This window comes from Equus asinus, chromosome 9, assembly GCF_041296235.1.
Source record: "Equus asinus isolate D_3611 breed Donkey chromosome 9, EquAss-T2T_v2, whole genome shotgun sequence".
Classification (NCBI taxonomy): domain Eukaryota; kingdom Metazoa; phylum Chordata; class Mammalia; order Perissodactyla; family Equidae; genus Equus; species Equus asinus.
Window position 1 is genome coordinate 85,812,693 of NC_091798.1, and position 21,030 is coordinate 85,833,722.

Sequence of the window (21,030 nt, forward strand, 5' to 3'; positions counted from 1 at the left end):
ATCCTGCACACATACAGATATATACTTATTCAGGTTGCTATAACAGAATACCACAGACTGGGTGACATAAACAACAAAAATTAATTTCTCACAATTCTGCAGGCTGGGAAGTCCAAGATCATGATGCTGGCAGATTCAGTGTCTGGTGACAGCTGGCTTCCCAATTCATAGATGGCTGTTTTTTCTCTGAGTCCTCACAAGGCGGAAGGGGGCAAGGGACCTCTCCTGGGTCTCTTTTATAAGGGTACTACTTCCATTCATGAGGTTCCATCCCCATGACCTAATCACCTCCCAAAGGCCCCACCTCCAAGTACTATCACACTGGGGATCAAGTTTCAACATATGAAATTGCGGGGGGACGTAGACATTCAGTCTATAGCAAGCACCCACTATAAACAGGATTGGGGATATAATGATCAACAAAACACATGGTCTTTGTCTTCATCAGCTTTATAGTCTAGCGAGAGACAGACGTTATTACAGATCTAGAGCCATTGACTATGATAACGGCCACGTAGGAAAATTGTGGAATGCTACAGAGAGAAGATAGCATTATGTGTTACTACTTTTATTCAAACAAGAAAAGTAGTTTCTTTAAATTATAGGTATAAGTCAAAATACGGCAATATGTTTCTTTGACTATATAGTTGCTACACTAGATGCACAAACTCATATAGTTATACATATATACACACGTACACGATGGTTATAAGTAGAGAGCAAGGAATGAAATGATTATAGATTGATATACAATTTCTATCAATCCCTTAATCTATATTTAGAAATATACGTTTCCCTACCAACTTTGCATCTGCTAGCCCATGTCCTAGTCTTCTGTGCATTTGTGTGTCCTTTTGAGAAAATTTACTCATTCAGGCATTTGTTGAACATTTGTCTCCTTCATGCAAAACACTGAGTTATTCTCTGTGGAAGGACAGAGATCTCCTCAGTGAGCTTAATGACAATATTATCACGGCAACAAAGGTGACAAGAAAGAATAAAAGAAGTGTTAAATAGGGTGGAAACATGGAAAAAAGAATTAGTTACCAAACAAAAAGATCTTAGCATTTAGAACTTTGTATTTATACTCACTAAAGTTTTTATCACTTATCAGATTTAAATGCATAAAATTAAGAATATTGCTATAGTTGTTATTGAATAACCTAGAATGCTGAATTCTAGGTTATTCTATAAAGAATCTGTTAAAAGAACAAATTTTGGGAAGTTTCCAGGGATAAAAACCTATATTTAATCATCTTTTCAGGTAGCAACAAATTCACACTAGCAGCCATTGCTTTCTCTGTTCAGTCCTGGGTGCTGAAATCGGCAAATTATGCCGGAAGCCAATGATTCTTTGGAAACCTTCCCAAATACCCAGAAAAATCCATTAAACATAGAAGCCTCTCCCTTTGGTTGCAACTTTGCAAGAATCAATGTTGACTCAGCTAATGCACGGACCTATAGCGTAATGGCTTAATGTTAACGTAGTGATACTATGTTTCTCTGACTTTACCAGATATCAAGAAAGAATAGATTTAGTTTTCCTTATTGCTTTAGCTCTTTATTTTAAATGCAAGGTGGAAAATTACTGTTTTAGGAGATTCTTTTGGAATACAAAAATCTACCAAAACGAGTTAAAATTTTCCATTAAGAAGTCATCACAGTAACAATATCCAGGGGCAAAAAAGAAATCTTTGTTATAGAAATATTTTTATTTCAAACTGAAGACATTGAAAGCATAAGAAATCTCAAAGTTTTATAAAATTACTTCAGAAACATTTGCATATTTTGTATTGCCACAGCGTGGTAGCACTAAACAGGTGTGTCCTCAAAAATGGTTATTGACTAGTCAGTAGCCATTTTAATGTTGAAATAGTATACAAATAGTAGCCGTTTTAATGTTGTTTCAATTAAACACGTTGGTTTCTTGACTTCAGTGCTCACTCAGTGACTAATTACCACTTGGGTAAGCCCTGAGTAGTCTATTTTTACGTGCTCAAGGATTATGCTGTGAAGTGTATTGAAAAGCACAAGTTAAACAAGAATTCTCCCTACTTTTCCCAAACACTATCCACTCAAAAGGGGCAAGGACATTGAGGATAAAAACACAGAAGGGCCATAGTCCATCACATATAAAATTAACAAAGTATGTTAGAACAGGCAGCATTTACTACAGTCAGTTGTGTAGATGAGGAGAAGAAAGTAGAAAAAAAAGAGAGTCCTATCTTGTGTTTGAAGAGTGATTTAAGTTTAAAATAAAAACATTATTGAAAACATTCCTTGAAGTGAGGAGATTTCCACTTCTAGATGATTCTATTTGTCATGGTGCTTGCTTTGCCTCCTTGCTATGCCTTGTTCCTGGAAAGCAGTGGAAATGACGTTTGTTTATTTGGCTCAGAGTTACTGAATGGTAGTGAAAGCATGGGTGAAAGGAAAGACATGGAAGTCAAAGAGAGGTAGGTTTCCTTGTAAATTACAATATACATTACATAAATTTCTTATTTTCTTAGTTATATGACTATGTTGTTTCACCATGGATTTATGATTATCTGTGACGAATAATGTTGCTGGTAGAAAATAATGAACACTTTCACACAAGTGTTTTTCCTGTTCTTTGTTTTTTTTAACAATAGAGAAATAAATTTTAAAGTTTTCTTCCCTAGTATAATGTGAGTTATGAACAATTCTTACTTTCACTTGAAACGTGTCATAAATTATGCTGACGGGTTTTAAATCTCCAAAATCTGCCTATGATTATTTTCATACGCTTACTTTGCTTTCTTTTATCAAACAATCATTAACAAAGGATCTTAATTAGCTTAAATCCTGAAACGCTGATTAGATGGTTACTACAGCATTGAGATGTTTCCAGGTAAACAGAATACCTTATTTTAAAAGATGAGTAAAGTAATAGTTGCTTATAGACTGCCCACAATACACTAAAATCAAAGTGTGCTGCAAACCAAGCTTCATCAACTTCAGCCTCTTATAACTATTTGTTTGGCCTGTATGCGTAATTGAATAAATAAAACGGAACATCTAAACAATAAATAGGGAAGAGTTTTTAAGGGAAAATGTGTTGTGAGAGAGCCCCCAGGCAGCCTCGAGATCAATCCAAGTGGAGGGGAGCATGAGGGGCTCTCTAAGCTGAGATCAGAAGAGTGAGCGGGAGCCAGTCACATCTAGAACCAGGGACAGAGCATTCCAGGTAGAAAGAGTGGGAAAGGCAAACTCTCTGCGATGGGAATAAACATGGTGTTTTCAAACTGGAGGGAAGCTGAAGGCACTGCAGCCTGGCAGGGGGGGATGTGGCTGAAGATGAGATTAGAAGAGGAGGCAGTAGTGAGACCATAGTATTTTATATTTGGTTCAGAGTACAGAGTTCAGATTTTATTCTAAAAACACTTGAAAATAGTAAAAAGGTTTTGAGTAAGGGGGTGAGGTGATATGATTTACATGTCAAAAGACCACATGAATAGTGGATTCCGGTGGGCCAAGAGTGAAGAGGAGGAGACCTTGAGGTGAGAAATCATGAAGGGGGGACCAGAATGGTAGCTGTGGAGATGAATTAAGATGAACCCAGTTGAAAAAAAAAAAAAAATGGAGGTAGCGCTGGCAGCACTTGCTGATAGATCGGATGTCAAGTTGAAGGGGAAGGACACATCAAACACACCTCCTCAATCTGGGCTTGGACAAATGGATGGATGATGGAGGCACAAACTAAACTGAGGAAGATTGGGAGGACAGGTTTGGGCAGGGGAGGAGGGACTCCAGTCGTCTATTTGGCAGCCGATACAGGACCAGCAGGTAGTTGGATTTACTAGCTTGGTGCTCAGGAAAAAGTACACTGCTAGAAGGTTTTGGACCACCAGCACATAAGTACATAAGCACATAAGCATCAGCACATAAACATCAGCACGTATTTATAGCCATGGGATTAGACGAGATTGCCTGGGGAAGGAGGAAGTGCAGATGGAGGTGAGGAGATGCCCTGGGCTGAGCTCTGGAGACCCTCAGGCCCAACAGGTGGGGTGAAGGAGGATGCAGAGGTGACATATTTGCTTCCCAGAGTCTGAATCCTGATCACTGATGTGTGGTAATTTTTTTTCTCATATAATATTTTAAAAAATCTAGGGTCGGCCTTGTGGTGTAGTGGTTAAGTTTGGTGAGCTCTGCTTCAGTGGCCCAGGTTCACAGCTTCAAATCCTGGCCACAGACCTAGCACCACTCATCAAACCACGCTTTGGTGGCATCCCACATAAATAGAGGAAGATTGGCACAGATGTTAGTTCAGCAACAATCTTCCTCAAGTAAAAAGAGGAAGATTGGCAACAGATGTTAGCTCAGGGCCAATCTTCCTCAGAAAAATTAAAAATTTTTTAAAAATTTGCATTTCTAGCATTTGTTGAAAAATCCACATACCTGCTGTTTTTCAGCCTGCATTCCAATTGGACAACATCTGTGAGAACCAGTACCTGCTCCCCCACTCAACTTAATACTTGACCCATTATAGGCTATCAGTTCACGATTGTTTATTAAGAATCAAAACTTCCCTTTTGCCTCCAGGATTGACTCTGTAATGGTATTATCTTGATGTCTTTCATACTAAGTGAAGACATTAACCATATCAGTTTAGAAAACCAACAGTGTCCTTTCTGCAAATTATGGATCACTTGACCTTACATTTCACCACAAAGTGGAAGTGGTCTGAGCAGAGACAAGTAGATTTGAGTTCTACCCCTTTACCACATAAAGACACATTTCCAATAATAAAGGAGTGTGTGGTTAATTACAGCTTAATGAAGAAGAATGACTCATGCTAACGTTTCAGTTTCCCCATACCCTTTGAAAGAAGCCTGTATTACAGTTAAAATCCTGGAAAGTGTGTTTATATTAAGAATGTCGTTAACCATATTAGTGAAGTGTTCAAGTTGGATTTTCCATTTTATTTTTCTGTAATGTATTCCTTAAGTTCTCTGTAACTGTGATAACCCAACTTATTTTTTCGAAGTCTAAAATCGTAGGCATTAAATGCTAATTTTTATCCCTAAATCTTGGATGACATGAATCTATTTAAATTCTGAAAATTATTAGCTAAAGCAGACAAATCTGAGTTGACAAAGATAATAAAATGATCTCTAGTTCTGGAACCAGTTATATTGGACTTACCAACAGCAATAATATTAATTTAAACCCGCAATATGTGATGCACAGTAGAAAATGCATTACCTGGGTTGTCTCATTTACTCCTCACCACAACACTGCAGAAAGGTGGTTACCCACCCCCGAAGCTGAAAGAGGTCAGTAGCTGGCCCCCCCGTCATGTTGTTAAGCGGTAAAGCTGAGATGCAAACTCAGGCAGGCCAATTCTTATGCTTCGAAGCCACACAGGAACCATACAGCCTCTGTCTAAGCCTTTTCTTGGAGCATTTGGAGTGAAGCAGTGGGTAAAAGTGGCTCCCATTTTATTCCGTTCAATGGATATAACTGTGTTCCAGAAGAAATCAAATCACTATGAAAAAAAGTTTGGCCATGGGCCTTGGAGAAACTTCTCCCACAGGCCATTGTGGTGATTCTTGAGAGGAGTTAGAGGAGCAAGTTGGAGACGGCAGCTGTCGATAAACACATTGCAAAATGAAGACGCTCTGGAGCCCCCAAGGAAATTGAGGAGGAGCAGGAAGAAGGGGATTATATAGATGCAGACAGTTTTTTTTAACAAAGCTTCAAGGTGGTGGTCCTGAAATGCACTCCTGTCTTAAGAACCACTAGGTTAGGGGAAGCATCAAAAGTTGATGAGATGTGAATTTCTCAAGAACCAATACTTTCTAGGAAGTGTCTTCTGAAAGAGCCCAGGAAAGAAGACAATGGAGAAGGTAGAAGCTGGTTAGCACACCTGGTACTCTGGCCACTCAGTAAATGTTTTTTAGTAAGAGCCAACATTTACGGGCACTCGAGGTATGTCAGGCACAAGGCTAAGTTCTCAACACATTGCCTCATTTAAGCTTCAGAAGAATCCTGGGAAGAAGGTAGCTGAACTCCACTTTTTTGGTGAGGAATCTGAGGCACAGAAAGGTTAAGTGACACAATGTAAGAGGCATAGTCCATATACTTAACCAGTAAACTCTAACTGCTGAGAAAATCCATGAAATAATAATGAATGAGCAAGACAATAGCCCATAAAGAACTTGGTAGCAGAACGGAGCTAAATATCTTCATCACATTTTACTTCTTCTTGGTTGAAAATGATGAAGAGAAGAGAGAATTTTTTCAGGATATTAACATAGTTTCAGGCTTACATCTCAGAACAGAGATTTTTAAACAGTATTCACTGGATCCCATATACCTCTTGATGCTCATTTCAAGCAGAGAAGGTCAGTTTTTATCAGATTTATATGGCAAAGATTTGTCTAAGATATCCTTTGGGCAGAAGAAGTTCCACTGTCTCTGAAAAAACATTTTTTTTTAAGTATTGCCATAGATCAACCTCCAGGCTCCAAACCAATGATAGCATTTATCCTTACTTTTTGCTATGAAACTTGAATATAACAACAATATGGTACACGTTCGTGATCAACAGCACCCAAAACAATACTGTATTTTGGTGTTGGGCAGTTTCCCATTACAGAATCGATTTAGCTCTAAGGCAAAGGAAGGAAGAATGATATGGTCAATACCACACCTCACATCACATATGTAGATCTTGACAGAAAGGACACATGCCATTTAAGAAAACTGTGAAAACACAATTCCAGGTAATTTGGTTCAGCTGTAGATTGATAGGAATGAGTAGGGCACAAAGACCCTACAGTAGTTAGAGAGATATAGGACCTGGCGAGGGGACTGGGGGGCGGTATTGACAGGAGTGTGTTCTTGAAGCCTGTGGGACCAAAAGGCAGAGTCCCAGGTGGTGAGAAACAGCAGCGATCACTTCACAGCAAACAGCAGTCTTCACTTACGGTATTTTCACCTTTGGGCTTTTCCTTTATAGTCAGAACTAGACAAAAATCAGTACTGTTGTCAACGGTATCTTAAGGGAATAGGGAAAATGTGCTAAAGCCTTCGTCTTTGAAGACATGTTTAAAGATAACATTTTTATTAACAGAGCCATAGGTCTTCTACAAAAATGTCATCTTGCAGTTACGGCAATATATCATAGTCGTGGCTACCAGCTTCTTGTGTATTTTCCAGAGGTACTTTAGGCAAAATTTTTGTTTATTTGTCAATTAAATCCCCTCAACTATTTTGTTTAATTTCATACCACTTTTATTTAGTGCATGCATAGGTGATACATTCACATGGTTCAAAATTTTATAAATATGGATGTATACGCCATGAAAATCCCCCAAGATTCCTCCAGCTAGACATCCACCTCACCTTCCCACAGGCTTCCAAGGTTATTAGTTTCTTGTGAATCCTTTCAGAATAATTTATGCAAATAATATTTCTTTTGAATTTACACAGATGATAAGAAACCCACGTTCTCTTAGGTGTCTTCAGGTCGGAGTTTGAACTCCAGATGAAAACAAAGATAGGCTAGGGACAAATCCCAGAAGATTTCAAACTCAAATCAGTCTGTAGTTGCGGGCCCGGGGCAAGGATGAGATCCTCGTCAAAGCTTCTCTCCTGCCCTCTTCAGGTCAGCCCTTCCTAAGGCGCTGAGGCCTAGTGGAGAGGCTCAGAGTCCTCTGCCTTCAGGAATAGCTGGGAAGGAAACTAAAGCTCTGTCTCTGACGAATTAAAAGCAATCAGCCCTCTGAAAGGACGGTAAAGGCAGGATGGGGGTGGTGGCCACAGGGACAGTGGAGAGGGCCCTTGTAAAAGTTTCTGAGGCAGAGCTCACTAGACACATTGGAATCATGACCAAATGATGAGAGATTCTGACTCCTGGTGAGCAACTCCAGGAAAAATTAGGTTCATTCCAATCTGAAGGAAACAAAATAATTATAAACTGTCAAAGGCTAATGAGTTAGATACGCCTTAATTTTTTCCTAAATTATGTGTCCTACCCAAATGTAATGAACAAGGTACCATGAGAGACAAATGTCTAAATTATGTATTCTGCTCAAATATTGTGTCTTAATACATATATTTAATTGTGATTATAAAGTGTTTCCATTCTAGATCTACACTATGGTAAAAGAGAATTCAGATATCATGTCTACTGCCATAGATCAGCACAGGCTCTAGGCAGCATAATCCTTTTCAGCCACACTTATCACTTGCCAGGCACCATGATGATGCTGGAGGAACAATGTAAATGAGGCAGGGACTAGGGAAACAGAGTCATTGTCTCAACAGACAATGGTAAGAACAGCAACAAGGATACCAATCCATCCTGGTTGCTCATCCTCAGGCAGGTTTGGCTACCCTGGGGAAAGTAACAGCTTCTAAAGGGTTAGTCTTATACACCCAGACCCCCCAAAGTGATAACGAATGTTGTGAAAATAAGGAACCATTTGTAAAACCTTGTGCAGTTTTTTCAAGTGATTCATTGTGGACCTGACGATTGAGTCTCTGCCCGCCAGTTTGGAATGTTAGGGAGGAATTCGCTGTCTCTTTGCAGAGATGAAAATGTTTTAGAAATAGATAGTGGTAGTGGTTGCACAACACTGTGAAGGTAATTAATGCCATTGAATTGTACACTTAATGGTTAAAATGGCAAATTTTACGTTATGTGTATTTCACCACAATAAAAAATTCAAACGATGGTGGTAGAGTTTTTTCTTGGGAGAAGAGTATTTTTAACGTCCTTGTTTAGCATCTTATTTAGCCATCTCAAATATATTCCCCAGTTTTGTTTTGTTTTACAGTTTATTGGACTAGAAAAATCCGAAAGTCTGGAAGCTACTTTATCTATCCAGCGGTGAGAAACTAACCGACACCAAAAACTAACCAATTGGTTATTTTGCACAATGCCTAATTCATTTTAAAGAGACAGACTTTGATCTGTAGCACCTTCTTTTTTCTGTCATGTGTATTTCTTTGGCAATGAACTGCCAAAAAAAATGATTACACTTTTAATAGCACTAAGAACAATAGGTAATAGTCCAATACCATATTTCTAAATTGTTTTTCTGCAATTAATTGTTTTTATCCTATTGTTGAGAAGACTTCATCTAAATTACATGGCAATACAAAGAGCAGTTGTTCGGTCATGCCGTTGCTTTCATGATTTGGTGAAATAGAACAATGTCGTCTGGATTTCACAGCAGAATTTGTAAAATAATAATGAGGCCCTGCTGTTTCCCCTGGAGAAAACTGTGGTCTTTGAAGGGCATCAAATCTTTTCAAGTCACTGTCATTGACACTCACTAACAGGAACATGAAATTTCTGCAACTTACAAATTGGACTTCTAAAAAATTCAGTCCCCTTGCAAGTGAGCACATGTATGTGGCCTAGTTTTATTTATCTGTTTATAATTTTTTAATAAAGGAAAACAAGCAATACTCATTCTGATGATCAAAGTTTATTTTTGTCTTTTGCATTTTATTTGCCTTGCAATTGCCCTGTTGATCAAACAGTTTTGATTTAAACGTTAATTTTGAACCGATTCAGGTTTTTGCATCTAATGATCAGATTCAAGACACTGTAGGCAAGATAGCACAAAGTTTGTCATCGGCACTCTCTGTTCTCTTTACTGCTCTTTCCCTGTCCTCTCTCCTCTTCAGCTTAGTGTGTTTCATGGCTGATCCTCATCATGACAACCCACCAGAGTGAGCCTGATAAGATCTTAAGCTCAGTGTTCTCCTGAAGTAGACCTGCCAGTCAAACACCCAGGGCTCCTGACCCGCTTGCCAGTGCTCATTACCACATCTTACCTGTTCTGCAACAGGCTACCCCCGCCAGCAATGCTCAGTGATCTGTGATCTGCAGTGTTGAGCTTCTAAAACAAGCAAACTAACAAAAAACATTGTTTTCAAGGCCATGTTGGGGATTTAGGTTAGTGAACATTAACGGTCCTCAGTCACTCAATGTGTTACACGTTACATATCTTTCTTAAGGTTCTTTGAATTTCAGCCAGGCACTTCTGGCATCCATCACTTCAACACTCCAGCCCCCACCAAAAGAAATAAGAATGGTAGAATTTTATACATTTTGGCAGGCTAGTTAGAAAAATTTTTTTGCAGGAAGCCAGTGGATTTTTGGTGTCTGCTCAATTCTTAATATTATACCACATAAGTCATCATCTACTCACAATACTGGAGTATAAGGAAATGGTACCTAAAACAATCAGAGGCCTATGCTTCTAAAATACTAAGAGACAATTTACAGTTAACCACAGAAAAAAATTAGAAGTCTCAGTCCCTTGTACAAGAGATTTGATCTTTGCTTTAACTCTTTAATTTATAAAACACTCAGACCTAGTATTTATTCTGGAACACCTTATGATTATGCTAAACCACACAATAATTTCCAAGTCTCGTATATAACACAGGTGGCATTTTATGTACTTTTTCACTCCACATGGTTCAAAACTTTGTAAGTAAGTGAAACTATGGAAGGTTAATATATATCAAAATTATACTCACTATCAGGCAGTATCATATTTGATAAATACCTTGGAGAATCTGTGCAGTAGGAACAGCTGGTGAGGGCACACTTTTGGTCGGACATAATTCTAAATACTTTACGTATCTATTATGTCAACTGTATATGGTAGAACTCACTACCCCTGATTCACATGGAAGAAAATTGGGGCTTAGAGGTTGCACAGCTGGATCAAGGCCACGGAGCTAGTAAATTGAGGCGGTAAGGTTAGAATGAGGGCTCTGTCACATTAAAGTCCTTGATCCGAACTACTATAATATCCCCTATCTGAGTGCATTTGGGCATTAGTTTTGACTTTAAAGTAAAAAACTTGAAAGAATCATGAAACTGCAACCTCTTGTAGCTCTGTCATGCCTAGACTCAGTCCCAGCATGGGAAGGCCCAGCTCCCAGGTGTCCTCCCAAAGTACTGGGTAGGAGATGTTCCCTGTGGTCCTCAGGGATTGCTGAGCAAACTTAGTCAACTGCACCTTTTCCTCCTCCCAGAAAGAAGACACAGAGATACTTCGTTAGAACTTGGATGCAGTCACTGGGGATGCTGTGAGGGAAACATTATATGTAGGGTAGAGTTGGGTAGATTTCCCTTTCATCCCTTGTGATTCTACAGTCATAAATAAGAAAACAACGAGTGGAATGTAAAGGAAATGCTTAATGAGCTGGATTTGTAATTCATTTTAATTAAGCCATTATCCTCTCATTTTATTATCTATTCAAAATGAAGGAATTGATGGCTTTGTTAACCTTGGTTTCTGAGGATTGGAGCTGACTTATAAATGAAATATGTTCATTTAAAAATATTAATTCTAATTGCTGTGTAAAAAGAAATAAAACAGAACCACTGTGTCTATTTTTAAACACTTTTTATTTTGAAGTCTGAATCCTACGTATAGCATTAAATAAGTTTTGAGATCTGTCTGGAGGAGAGTGGCTATCCTTCCTGGTGACGTGTGTATCTTAAACGATTCATGGCCCAGGTTAATTCAGTATCTACTGGCCTATGGCAGGAAGGGCTGCAGAGCTCCACGAAAGGCAGTGTTGGCAGCCTTTGAAAGCTGTGTGGATGAGAAGGTGTGTGTGTCCAGGAGTTCTTATATCGTTTTCTCATTTTCAAACCTTGCCCATCCTCAAGAGACCTCGTCAAGGTCAAAAGCACAATGAGCTAACCAGGGAAACCCCAGAGAAAGCCAAGATCTGAAAATAACAGCTGGCTCTCTCGAGAAGGGCAGCCCTGCTGACTTGGCAGGCTTGGAATATTGCGGCGCTCTCTGGTAGGCAATAAAGTCCTTGTGGGAGGGAGGAGCAGAACAAAAGGACGAGGGAAGGAAAGATGGAAGTGATCAGATAACTAAAAAAGACACAGCAGAAAGCAGGAGAGGGGGAGGAGAAGGAGATTTAAGGGAACGAGGGCAAATAATTATTTGGTTAATCAGAAAATAAGTGTAACTTTGGATACACTTTTAACATTCAAGTTTGGGACTATATTTCAAAGTCTGAAGTTTTTTTAAGGTATTCACTAAAAATACCTTCGTGATGTTTAGCTTTTGTGCAAAATTAAAAGGCATACGTGTTGCTTGAAATGCTCCTGAATGGTATATCACAGATGTATATTTGAACAGAAGCCAAAAATGTGAGGAGATTCTGAGTTCTTTGGCCAGAACAGTACAATGAAAGTTAATCATGTTGCTTTATACTTTTCTTACAAATATAATACAGATTTATTATATTTGAAAGCTCAGCTGGGAGGAGATACACCTACCCACCTTGAAATTTGTTGGTTTATATTGATGAAAGAGTTGTGGTACCCTGTATCTTTTCTTGGTCTTCTTTCTACGTTTTTGATATTAAAATGTAGAAGAAAAATAAATAACATTTATTATGAAATCACCAAACTTCAGGTGACTATGGAGTCTTACATCCAATATTTCTCAATGATCATAATGCATGTCCTTCTTTTTTTCGGGGGTTACAAGATGTGACTACCTTGTAGATGCCCTCTAGGTACCAGAGGTACCCGTCCCTGTGGTTCAAAGGAGATCACTGCTCAATAGAGCAGAGAAGCTGATCACCCAGTGCTACTCTTCATCAATACCCTATATAGGTAGTAGATTTAATTTTATTAAAAAAAAGTCTGCAAGCATATTAATGGTGCTTTCTTTTTTTTCAATTATAGCGGAAAATGGCCCCCGTCTACTCGTGGAAGCAGAACAAGCCAAGGTGTTCTCACATAGAGGTGGCAATGTTACACTGCCATGCAAATTTCTTCGAGACCCTACAGCATTTGGCTCAGGAACCCACAAAATCCGAATCAAGTGGACCAAGCTAACTTCAGATTACCTCAAGGAAGTGGACGTTTTTGTTTCCATGGGATACCACAAGAAAACCTATGGAGGCTACCAGGGGAGAGTGTTTCTGAAGGGAGGAAGTGATAACGATGCTTCTCTGGTGATCACAGATCTCACCCTGGATGATTATGGGAGATATAAGTGTGAGGTGATTGAAGGACTAGAAGATGATACTGCTGTGGTAGCATTAGACTTACAAGGTAGGTATCTGTAAATTACGCTAAACTTAGAAATGATAAATAATCATTGATTTTTTTTTTTTTTTTTGCATGACAAGTAATCTCTAGGGCTTACCATACTGATGAGGTGAGAAACCGAAAGTCCATGCATGGTGTGTTTTTCTGTTCTTTTGTATTTTGCAGTCTGTCTATGATTCCAGCTTTCATATTTGAAATGTACACAAAATGGTTATACACAAAATTGAAGCTATTTGCCTGTAGGAGAAACATACAGTGGAACTGAATCAACAATATCCAGAAACTGCCTTGTGCTGTGCAAAATCTAAATCTCATTACAAGGTTATTGAGAAATTCGAAGTGGATGCTTTTTTATTGTGCTCTTAAAATTATCTCAGTTCCAAAATAATGGCAGATTTTCTGAAGGACATCTGCCAACTAAAATACATGTAATTGTGTTCTGTAAAGTAACTATGAAAACTTAACAAAAAAGTGATCACTAGATTTATTTAAATATTCTTGTAAAGAAATAATCTTTTTTAAATGACCCAGAGTCTCTTAGACATTGGATACAAAATAGTCAAGGCATTTTGGGGGAATATTTCTTTAATATGTAATACACTCAGTAGGTTCAAAAACCAAAGTGTACACACAGCTAAACAATAAAATGGGTCTGTGCCTTCCCACCTCCCCTCTGCCCGAAGCCCACCCTCTGTGCCCACCAGTGGGGAAACTCCTCCCCTTCGTTTCTCACGTATCTCAGGACAGCTTATAGTCATGAGTTTCCACATTTCTTTACACTGAAGGATGAATTGCGGCTGCATTGATAGAATACTTTCCTTCCTTATGTACATAAACTATGCGTGTGTATTTGCTAGAAGCTCCTTTCACATCCTAGGACAGATCTGTGGCTTTCGGAAAAATATCCGTTTCGTCCACTAGCACATCACTGAAGATTTGGCCTTCTGAACCCCATAGAATCCCAATGTGTGTACGGAAATGTATGGCTTTATATATCTAACAAGTTGCACGATGTCATAAATTGCCTTTTTGTGACCTTCTCTTGTCTCTCTTAGTTGTAGTTCTTGGCTCCTGATTGCATGTCACCTTGTGTTTTCAGTTTTTTATTGATTCACATTAATATCCATGAACACGGGCATTATTTAGGATGAAAGAAGTAGTTGGCTTAGAGAAGACAGTCAATTATCAAATATTACTTGAGGACCAACTTCCTTTATTGAAGGGACATCAGGCAGTGGACAGAGCCTTGAGTTAGTAGTATCTAGAGGTTTAGGGTAGCCCCAGCTCTGCTAGTATAAATTCTGTAACTGGGGCAAGTTGCTTATCCTTGTTGTACTTTGGCTTCTTCATCTCTGAATAGTGGGTTGACCTATATTATCTAAGTTACTTTTTCTTCTAAAATTATGTTTATATACCACAATATTTCCTGAACCTAAGTAATTCAAGTGCCATATTTATTGTCTCTCTACATTTATTTTAAAACGCAATTTTAAATAAGTAGAAACCAGCATAACTTGACGAAAATAAGAGGAAGCCGTAAAAATAAATACACTGAATATAAGGTATTTCTAAATTCTAGCTGGATACCTGCTTGTTAATGGCTTTGAGCATGAACCTGCTCTCCCTTCGATTGAAAAGGAGATTTAGCATATGGTAAAGGATAACACATTATAGGGTCAAACTGAGACTTCGTTTAAGGCACAATTAGAGGTGTTGAAGGCAAATTATAAGAAAAGTCATTTTTCCTGCCTAGGCCTTGCACCATCTCAAATCTCCACGTTTTCCATGCTTTTAGAATGTTTCTCTGTCATATAACACATATGCATTTGAGCCAAGCAAATGTGTCCAAGAAACCAATTTAATTGATAGGTATTTTTACAAGTGCTGTGTTAGTGCCATGAGATACAAAAAATTCCAAACCTCAGTTCCTTTCACTCAACGATCTTACAGCCCGTTAAAGATTCTAAGATACTTTCAAAAGTAAGTACCTTAGGGCCGGCGTGGTGGCACAGCCGTAAAGTGTGCATGTTCTGCTTTGGCAGCCTGGGGATCGCTGGTTTGGATGCCTGGTGCGGACATGGCACCGCCTGTCAAGCCATGCTGTGGCAGGCATGCCACGTATAAAGTAGAGGAAGATAGGCATGGATGTTAGCTCAGGGCCAGTCTTCCTCAGCAAAAAGGGGAGGATTGGCAGCAGTTAGCTCAGGGCTAATCTTCCTCAAAAAAAAAAAAAAGGTAAAGACTTTAAAATATGGCAGAATTTGGTAAAGAAAGTGGGTACAAACAAATTAATCATACGTGCTACTTATTGTGCTCACTTTCGGGAATCCCCCTGACAGATGAGACTTAGGGCAAACTCCTTTTCTGAGGTAGCATGGCTGGTAGAAAGAGCTAGAGCTGCGATTTGATACCAAGGGCATCGGCTTTATCTACTATGATCTGGGGGTTCACGGGAAGCAGAAAGTCTCTGTTGGGGGAAGAACAGTGGCTTCAGAAGATTCTTAAAGGCCCCAAAGTTACTTGGGAGGTGACCTAGCGACGGTCCTTTGGTCATACTGCATTAATTGGTGTACCCATGGTAGCTGTTAAATTCCCCTCACTCCAGACAGTGTTTTTCCATCTTTCTTGTGTGCTGTAGAAAGGGTAGAAGCAGCCATTAACCAGAGGACCTGCCCTGAAATAACTGACATTTTACATGTAACATGGTACACATGAACCTCCTTCTGAGCAACTGAAGAAAATGCTCTCTCTTAAGAACAAGATCAGAGATCAGCTGTACCCTGTGCCCTCCTCCTCCACTCCCACCCCAGCTATCATGTTCTCTTAGCACTCGGTACAGATTTCCATTATAGCTCTAATCACATCTTATTTTTTAAATATTTGCAAACTTGTCTCTCTGCCTGCTAAATATGATCTACTTGAGGGCAGTCAAGTACCAAGAACAAAGTTAGTACTTGGTAAATAGTTTACAGGTGGTTGAATGTTTGATGCAATGGGTTTAAACTTTCAAATACAAAAAAGTGTGCCTGCAATAGAGGGGCCATGGGAAACCCACTGAAGGAAGAGACACTGCTGTGGACCATGAAAGGTGAACTTGGTCATGTCAGAGGGTAGAGAGCGTGAAAAAGCAGGAAAGGGGGCACCGCAGGCAGGAAGGAGAAACTCCACAGGCCAAAATGTGAACAACAGATGCCACATACACGTAGCATCCAGCTTGATTGGTTTAAGGCCCAGCTTGGCAATAGGGTGGGATAAAAATTTCTAACTTTATATTACAGCACATTTGGAAAAGTAGAAATATTAGCATAAGGAATCCCCATATATCATCATCCAGCTTCAAAAAAGTGTCATTATAGCCAATCTTACTTTATCTTGCTCTATTTACTCCCACTCCCACTGAATAATTTCCAAGAAAAACTCAGGATATTATTTGATATATATATATACACACACCCCTCAATAAAATATAAAGACTCATATTTTAAAATGAAATTACAAAAAAATGTTTTAAGATAGCCACAATACCATTATAGAATAAAATTTGAGGAAGCTCGATTGCTAACCTGAGGATGGACATTGTGAGTGACTTGACAGTTTCCACAGAGTCTGGGATAGATGATCAACATGCAGCAATTATACACAGAAGAGTCTGAAGGCTGTAGTAAACCACATGTGGCAGAAGAGATACATCGTGGTTATCATTTATTAGCTCTTGTTCCACTTTCTGACCTTTGATCGTTATCAATTACATCCTTATGTGTGACCACCTGCCAATCAGGCAAGCTTCTCTCAAGCCCCTGGTTAGTCTTCCAGCGTGCATAAACAAGGTCAGGGAAGTGTATCATTTTAAATGTTGTGATTAAGCTGTCTTTCCAACTGTAGTTGTACAATGTCTTTCATTATATTGGCCCTTTAATACCAGATTAAACGCTATGTTCTCCAGAGAATTTTTCTGATTAGAAAAAAATTATTCTTCAAGATGCCCAAATTATATGGTTTGTATTTATATTACAAGATTTATTACAGCTTAGATTCAAATTTTTATACATATAACATTTTTATCAAATTATGGGCTCTTTGCAGGAAGAGGCCACACCCCCAAACCTGTATCCTAGAGTACAGAGCACAATGCCTTGCTCTTAGTTGTGACTTAGGAACTGATTTTTAATCACACCGATTAAAAATCCGTAAATCCTGGGCCAGTCCAGTGACACAGCTGTTAAGTTCACACACTCCACTTCGGCGGCCCAGAGTTCACCAGTTCAGATCCCTGGCAGAGACCTATGCACTGCTCATCAAGCCATGCTGTGGCAGGTGTCCTACATATAAAATGGAGGAAGATGAGCCCAGATGTTAGCTCAGGGCCACTCTTCCTCGACAAAAAGAAAAGGATTGGCTGTCGATATTAGCTCAGGGCTGATCTTTCCTTAAAAAAAAGAATTTGTAAATTGTTTTGAAAAACTGACCTACGTGTGTATTGGAATTAGCTGTGGGAACACAATTTTTTCATATAGAACCTTGGATAGGGTAAAGCCCTCTTATTACTACCCACTACCCACAGTGCTAGAAACAGTGTCAACAAAAGACAAGCCTTATTCGGATATCACTAGAAATCTATGAGTAGCTTGGGCTACAGAACTCATCTCAGCAATCAACAAATATATAAATAATGATATGAAAAACATGATATTTGTGCTTCTAATCTTCCATTGTATTGGTTTTCCATTGGAGAAATGGGGCCAAATACACAAAAATATAATCTGAGAACTTTCAGAAATAGAAAAATAATTTCAGATGTGTACATAGCACCAATAGGCACTGTGAGAGGCACTGAGGAAGGTAAAATTATGCTGCATGGTCTCTGCCTTTTCATCACTAAAAATATTTACTTTATAGAGTTACTGAAATTTACCTTAGCTTTTATATGTACCATGGTGTGAAAACCTTTATATGTCTAACAAATTGATATTTGCCAACAGCAAGGATGAATTGGACTGAGCAATTATAAATCTTTTTTTTTTTTAAAGATTGGCACCTGGGCTAACAACTGTTGCCAATCTTCCCCCCACCCCCCACCCCCCCGCTTTATCTCCCCAAACCCCCCTGTACGCAGTTGTATATCTTAGTTGCATGTCCTTCTAGTTGTGGGATGTGGGACGCCACCTCAACGTGGCCTGATGAGCGGTGCCATGTCCGCGCCCAGGATCTGAACCCTGGGCCGCCGCAGCGGAGCACGCAAGCTTAACCACTCGGCCGTGGAGCCGTCCCCACAATTATAAATCTTAAAGAATGTGATTTCAAAACCTATTTTGACTGACTAAACTACTCACATCCTGATTCTTTTCCGTATGATGTACCATCCTCATTAATCCTCTCTGCGGTGCTGCATACCAGCCCTTCATGGAAAAGTAAAGAGCTTTTGATTATATTTTGACATATAATTATAAAATAATCATACTTGGAAAATAATCATACATCATTCTTTCTCACTCGTGAAAGTTTAACTTTTCTTATTTCTGTAATGCTGGACGAAAGCAATCACCATTTGCTCCATAATTCAGCTGTAGGAATTGCACATTTTTCCACAGAGCCAAGCATCTGCAATCATAGTCTTAGATGTTGAAATCTTAACTAACTGGAAGTAAAATAAGTAAATAAATAAAATACTAACAAACATGTAGTTCCAGAAATGCCCCTGCTTGTAAGAAACATCTGATTGTTGAAATGCGTGCACCAAATGTGTACAATATAGTGAAACTTTTAAAACTTTGGCTGAGTAAGACATGGAAATTGACCTTGATTTACTTGGAATGTCTTCTTTCCAGCATCAACAATCATTAATTAAAATTTATTCAGTAAATCTTTTGAGTTACTATAACAATAAGTTGACTGTTTATTCTTGAAATTGAAAAATAGTAAAATTTTAATATAGGGTTTCACTTTGACTTTAAGAAATGATTTATCAGATTATGTTAAATTTGAAAGGAACTCAAATAAAAACGTTTACACTGGATTTGGAACTGAATCCAACATATTTCAGTAACACTCAATGGTTAATCAAGGACAAATTACTAAAGAAAAAATTTTCCTAATGTCCGTGGGAGGCCACCCAGTGCACCACAGTGAATTTAAACCTGAGAGGTTGTCTAGGTCTTTAAAATTATTATAAATTAAGATATCCTACATTCTCCACTATCTTACCATCTTGAGTCATTTGGGAAATGGAAGTCAACCCAAATGGTTTCTTTCTCTCTCCAGATTGAGATACTTTGAGATTTTTCTCTCACTTGAGGTCTAGCTGCCAAGGAAATCTCTACTGGATAAATTAAATGTTTTCCTTTTCATCGGCATTGCTGAGGAAAGAGGATGAAAGGCATGAGGGGACCGGGAGCCCTATAGCAGTCCCTTCCCAGTGTTAACTGGGTTCTTAGCTGGATGCCCAGGCATAGCCCTTCTTAGATAGAGCCATCTCCAGGCTCCCCACCCCCATCACTGCAGGGGGCAGTGGCAACCAAGAGAGTCTTTTCCTCCTTTCTTTTGGCTCTGATTCAGCTTACAGATCCTTCAGCCAAGAACCTGAGAAGGCAGGATGAGATCAGGAAGCCTTCCTGGATCTCTGCCTCTAGTGGACCCTGCCAGCTGGACTGCCCTAGGGGTGCAAACATGTCCTGCGGAGGCCTTCGATGGACGCAATTTGATTTAAGCTATTGAAATTTCTCCTTGTAGAATTTTCCAGGACTACTTACAAAAGAAAACATTTCCTGTGTACTGATTACACTATTAGTGAGTTGTACCCTTTTTATAGGGTACGGCAATAGAGTCTGCAGGCTCATAAAGTAGCACATGTGATATAAACCACCAAATTACTGTGTCAGTGGGACAATTTTTTACATTCCACATGCTAAAATATTAATTATTTCTAATTATATTCAAAAAAATCCAAGGCAAGGCCTGAATAGTCACTCTAAATTAATTGTCTTTTAGCAGCAGACATATTGATACAGTGGTACTTCAAAATGTCCCCCAAATGATACAACTTTGCTTTCTTACACTGCAATCTTTATACTTTAAAGAAATTGTGCAGAAAGTTGTGAGACAGCTCAATCACCTCCTATGATTATTGGACCAAAAGCAATGCTTTTGGAAAGCCATTTTCCCAGGCAAAGTCAAGTGTCAGTTCACACTGTTTACATTCACTAAAGGTTTTTGTCCTCCAGAATATTTAACTTAAATCTTTGGTATTGTATACGGATGTCTCTTTTGTACTTACCTTGTATAGCACAAGCTTCTGGAAGCTCTTTTTTCCATTTGCAATAAAAATGTTTTTAAAAGCTTAGTTTCAGTTTGCAATATATGAATATGCAAGCTGAAAAATAGTAATGGAAATATTTTTTAGATGAGAGCTCTGATTTTAGTTGTGCTGTCCAAGGACAGAAGAAAAATTAAATTAAGGGTTATACTGAAAGTTGAAACAGATAGAAAGCCATGACGCTTTCTATGGAGGTGCCTCTCTGGGAAGAATTGTCCTAGCCATATGAGACGAGACTGCGGCATTCGGGTTTTGTTAGGAATTGACATTAGAGCTTCTACAAATGAGATGTCCCGAATGAAAGTTACTTGTCTGCAACTTTTTAGGAGCACATGTGAAAGGAGGTGTGTATCCCCGCTTGATCGTTTGTTTATACATCTAAAGGACTGTATAAAACTAATTACCAATTGTATAAGAATAATTCCTTAGAAAAAAGGTGAATTTTGACAAATACCTTCTCCCCGAGCACTGTTTCTACGTCCCCCACCTCTCTTAGCATTCAAAATTGGCCTCTTCCCAGGTGGAAAGGGCCCGTGGTGATCCCTTTTAGGGTTAGTAACCAGCGGCAGAAGGCAAGTTCTCAGGGAGGGCTATTTAGAAGCTATGATCTGCAGCTGAATTGGTTCAGAAAGGA

The 21,030-nt window shown here is 38.9% G+C and overlaps 1 protein-coding gene across 4 annotated transcripts in view; it reads left to right on the top strand.

Moving 5' to 3' along the window:
• The window catches only part of HAPLN1 (hyaluronan and proteoglycan link protein 1), a 76,944-nt gene that overhangs the window by 49,724 nt on the left and 6,190 nt on the right, over positions 1-21,030 (top strand). For all 4 annotated transcript variants that reach the window (XM_014857044.3, XM_070517830.1, XM_070517831.1 and 1 more), the window contains exon 3: positions 12,719-13,090. In XM_014857044.3, coding sequence (XP_014712530.1) covers positions 12,719-13,090 — 372 coding nt within the window. The remainder of the gene's footprint in view (positions 1-12,718; positions 13,091-21,030) is intronic.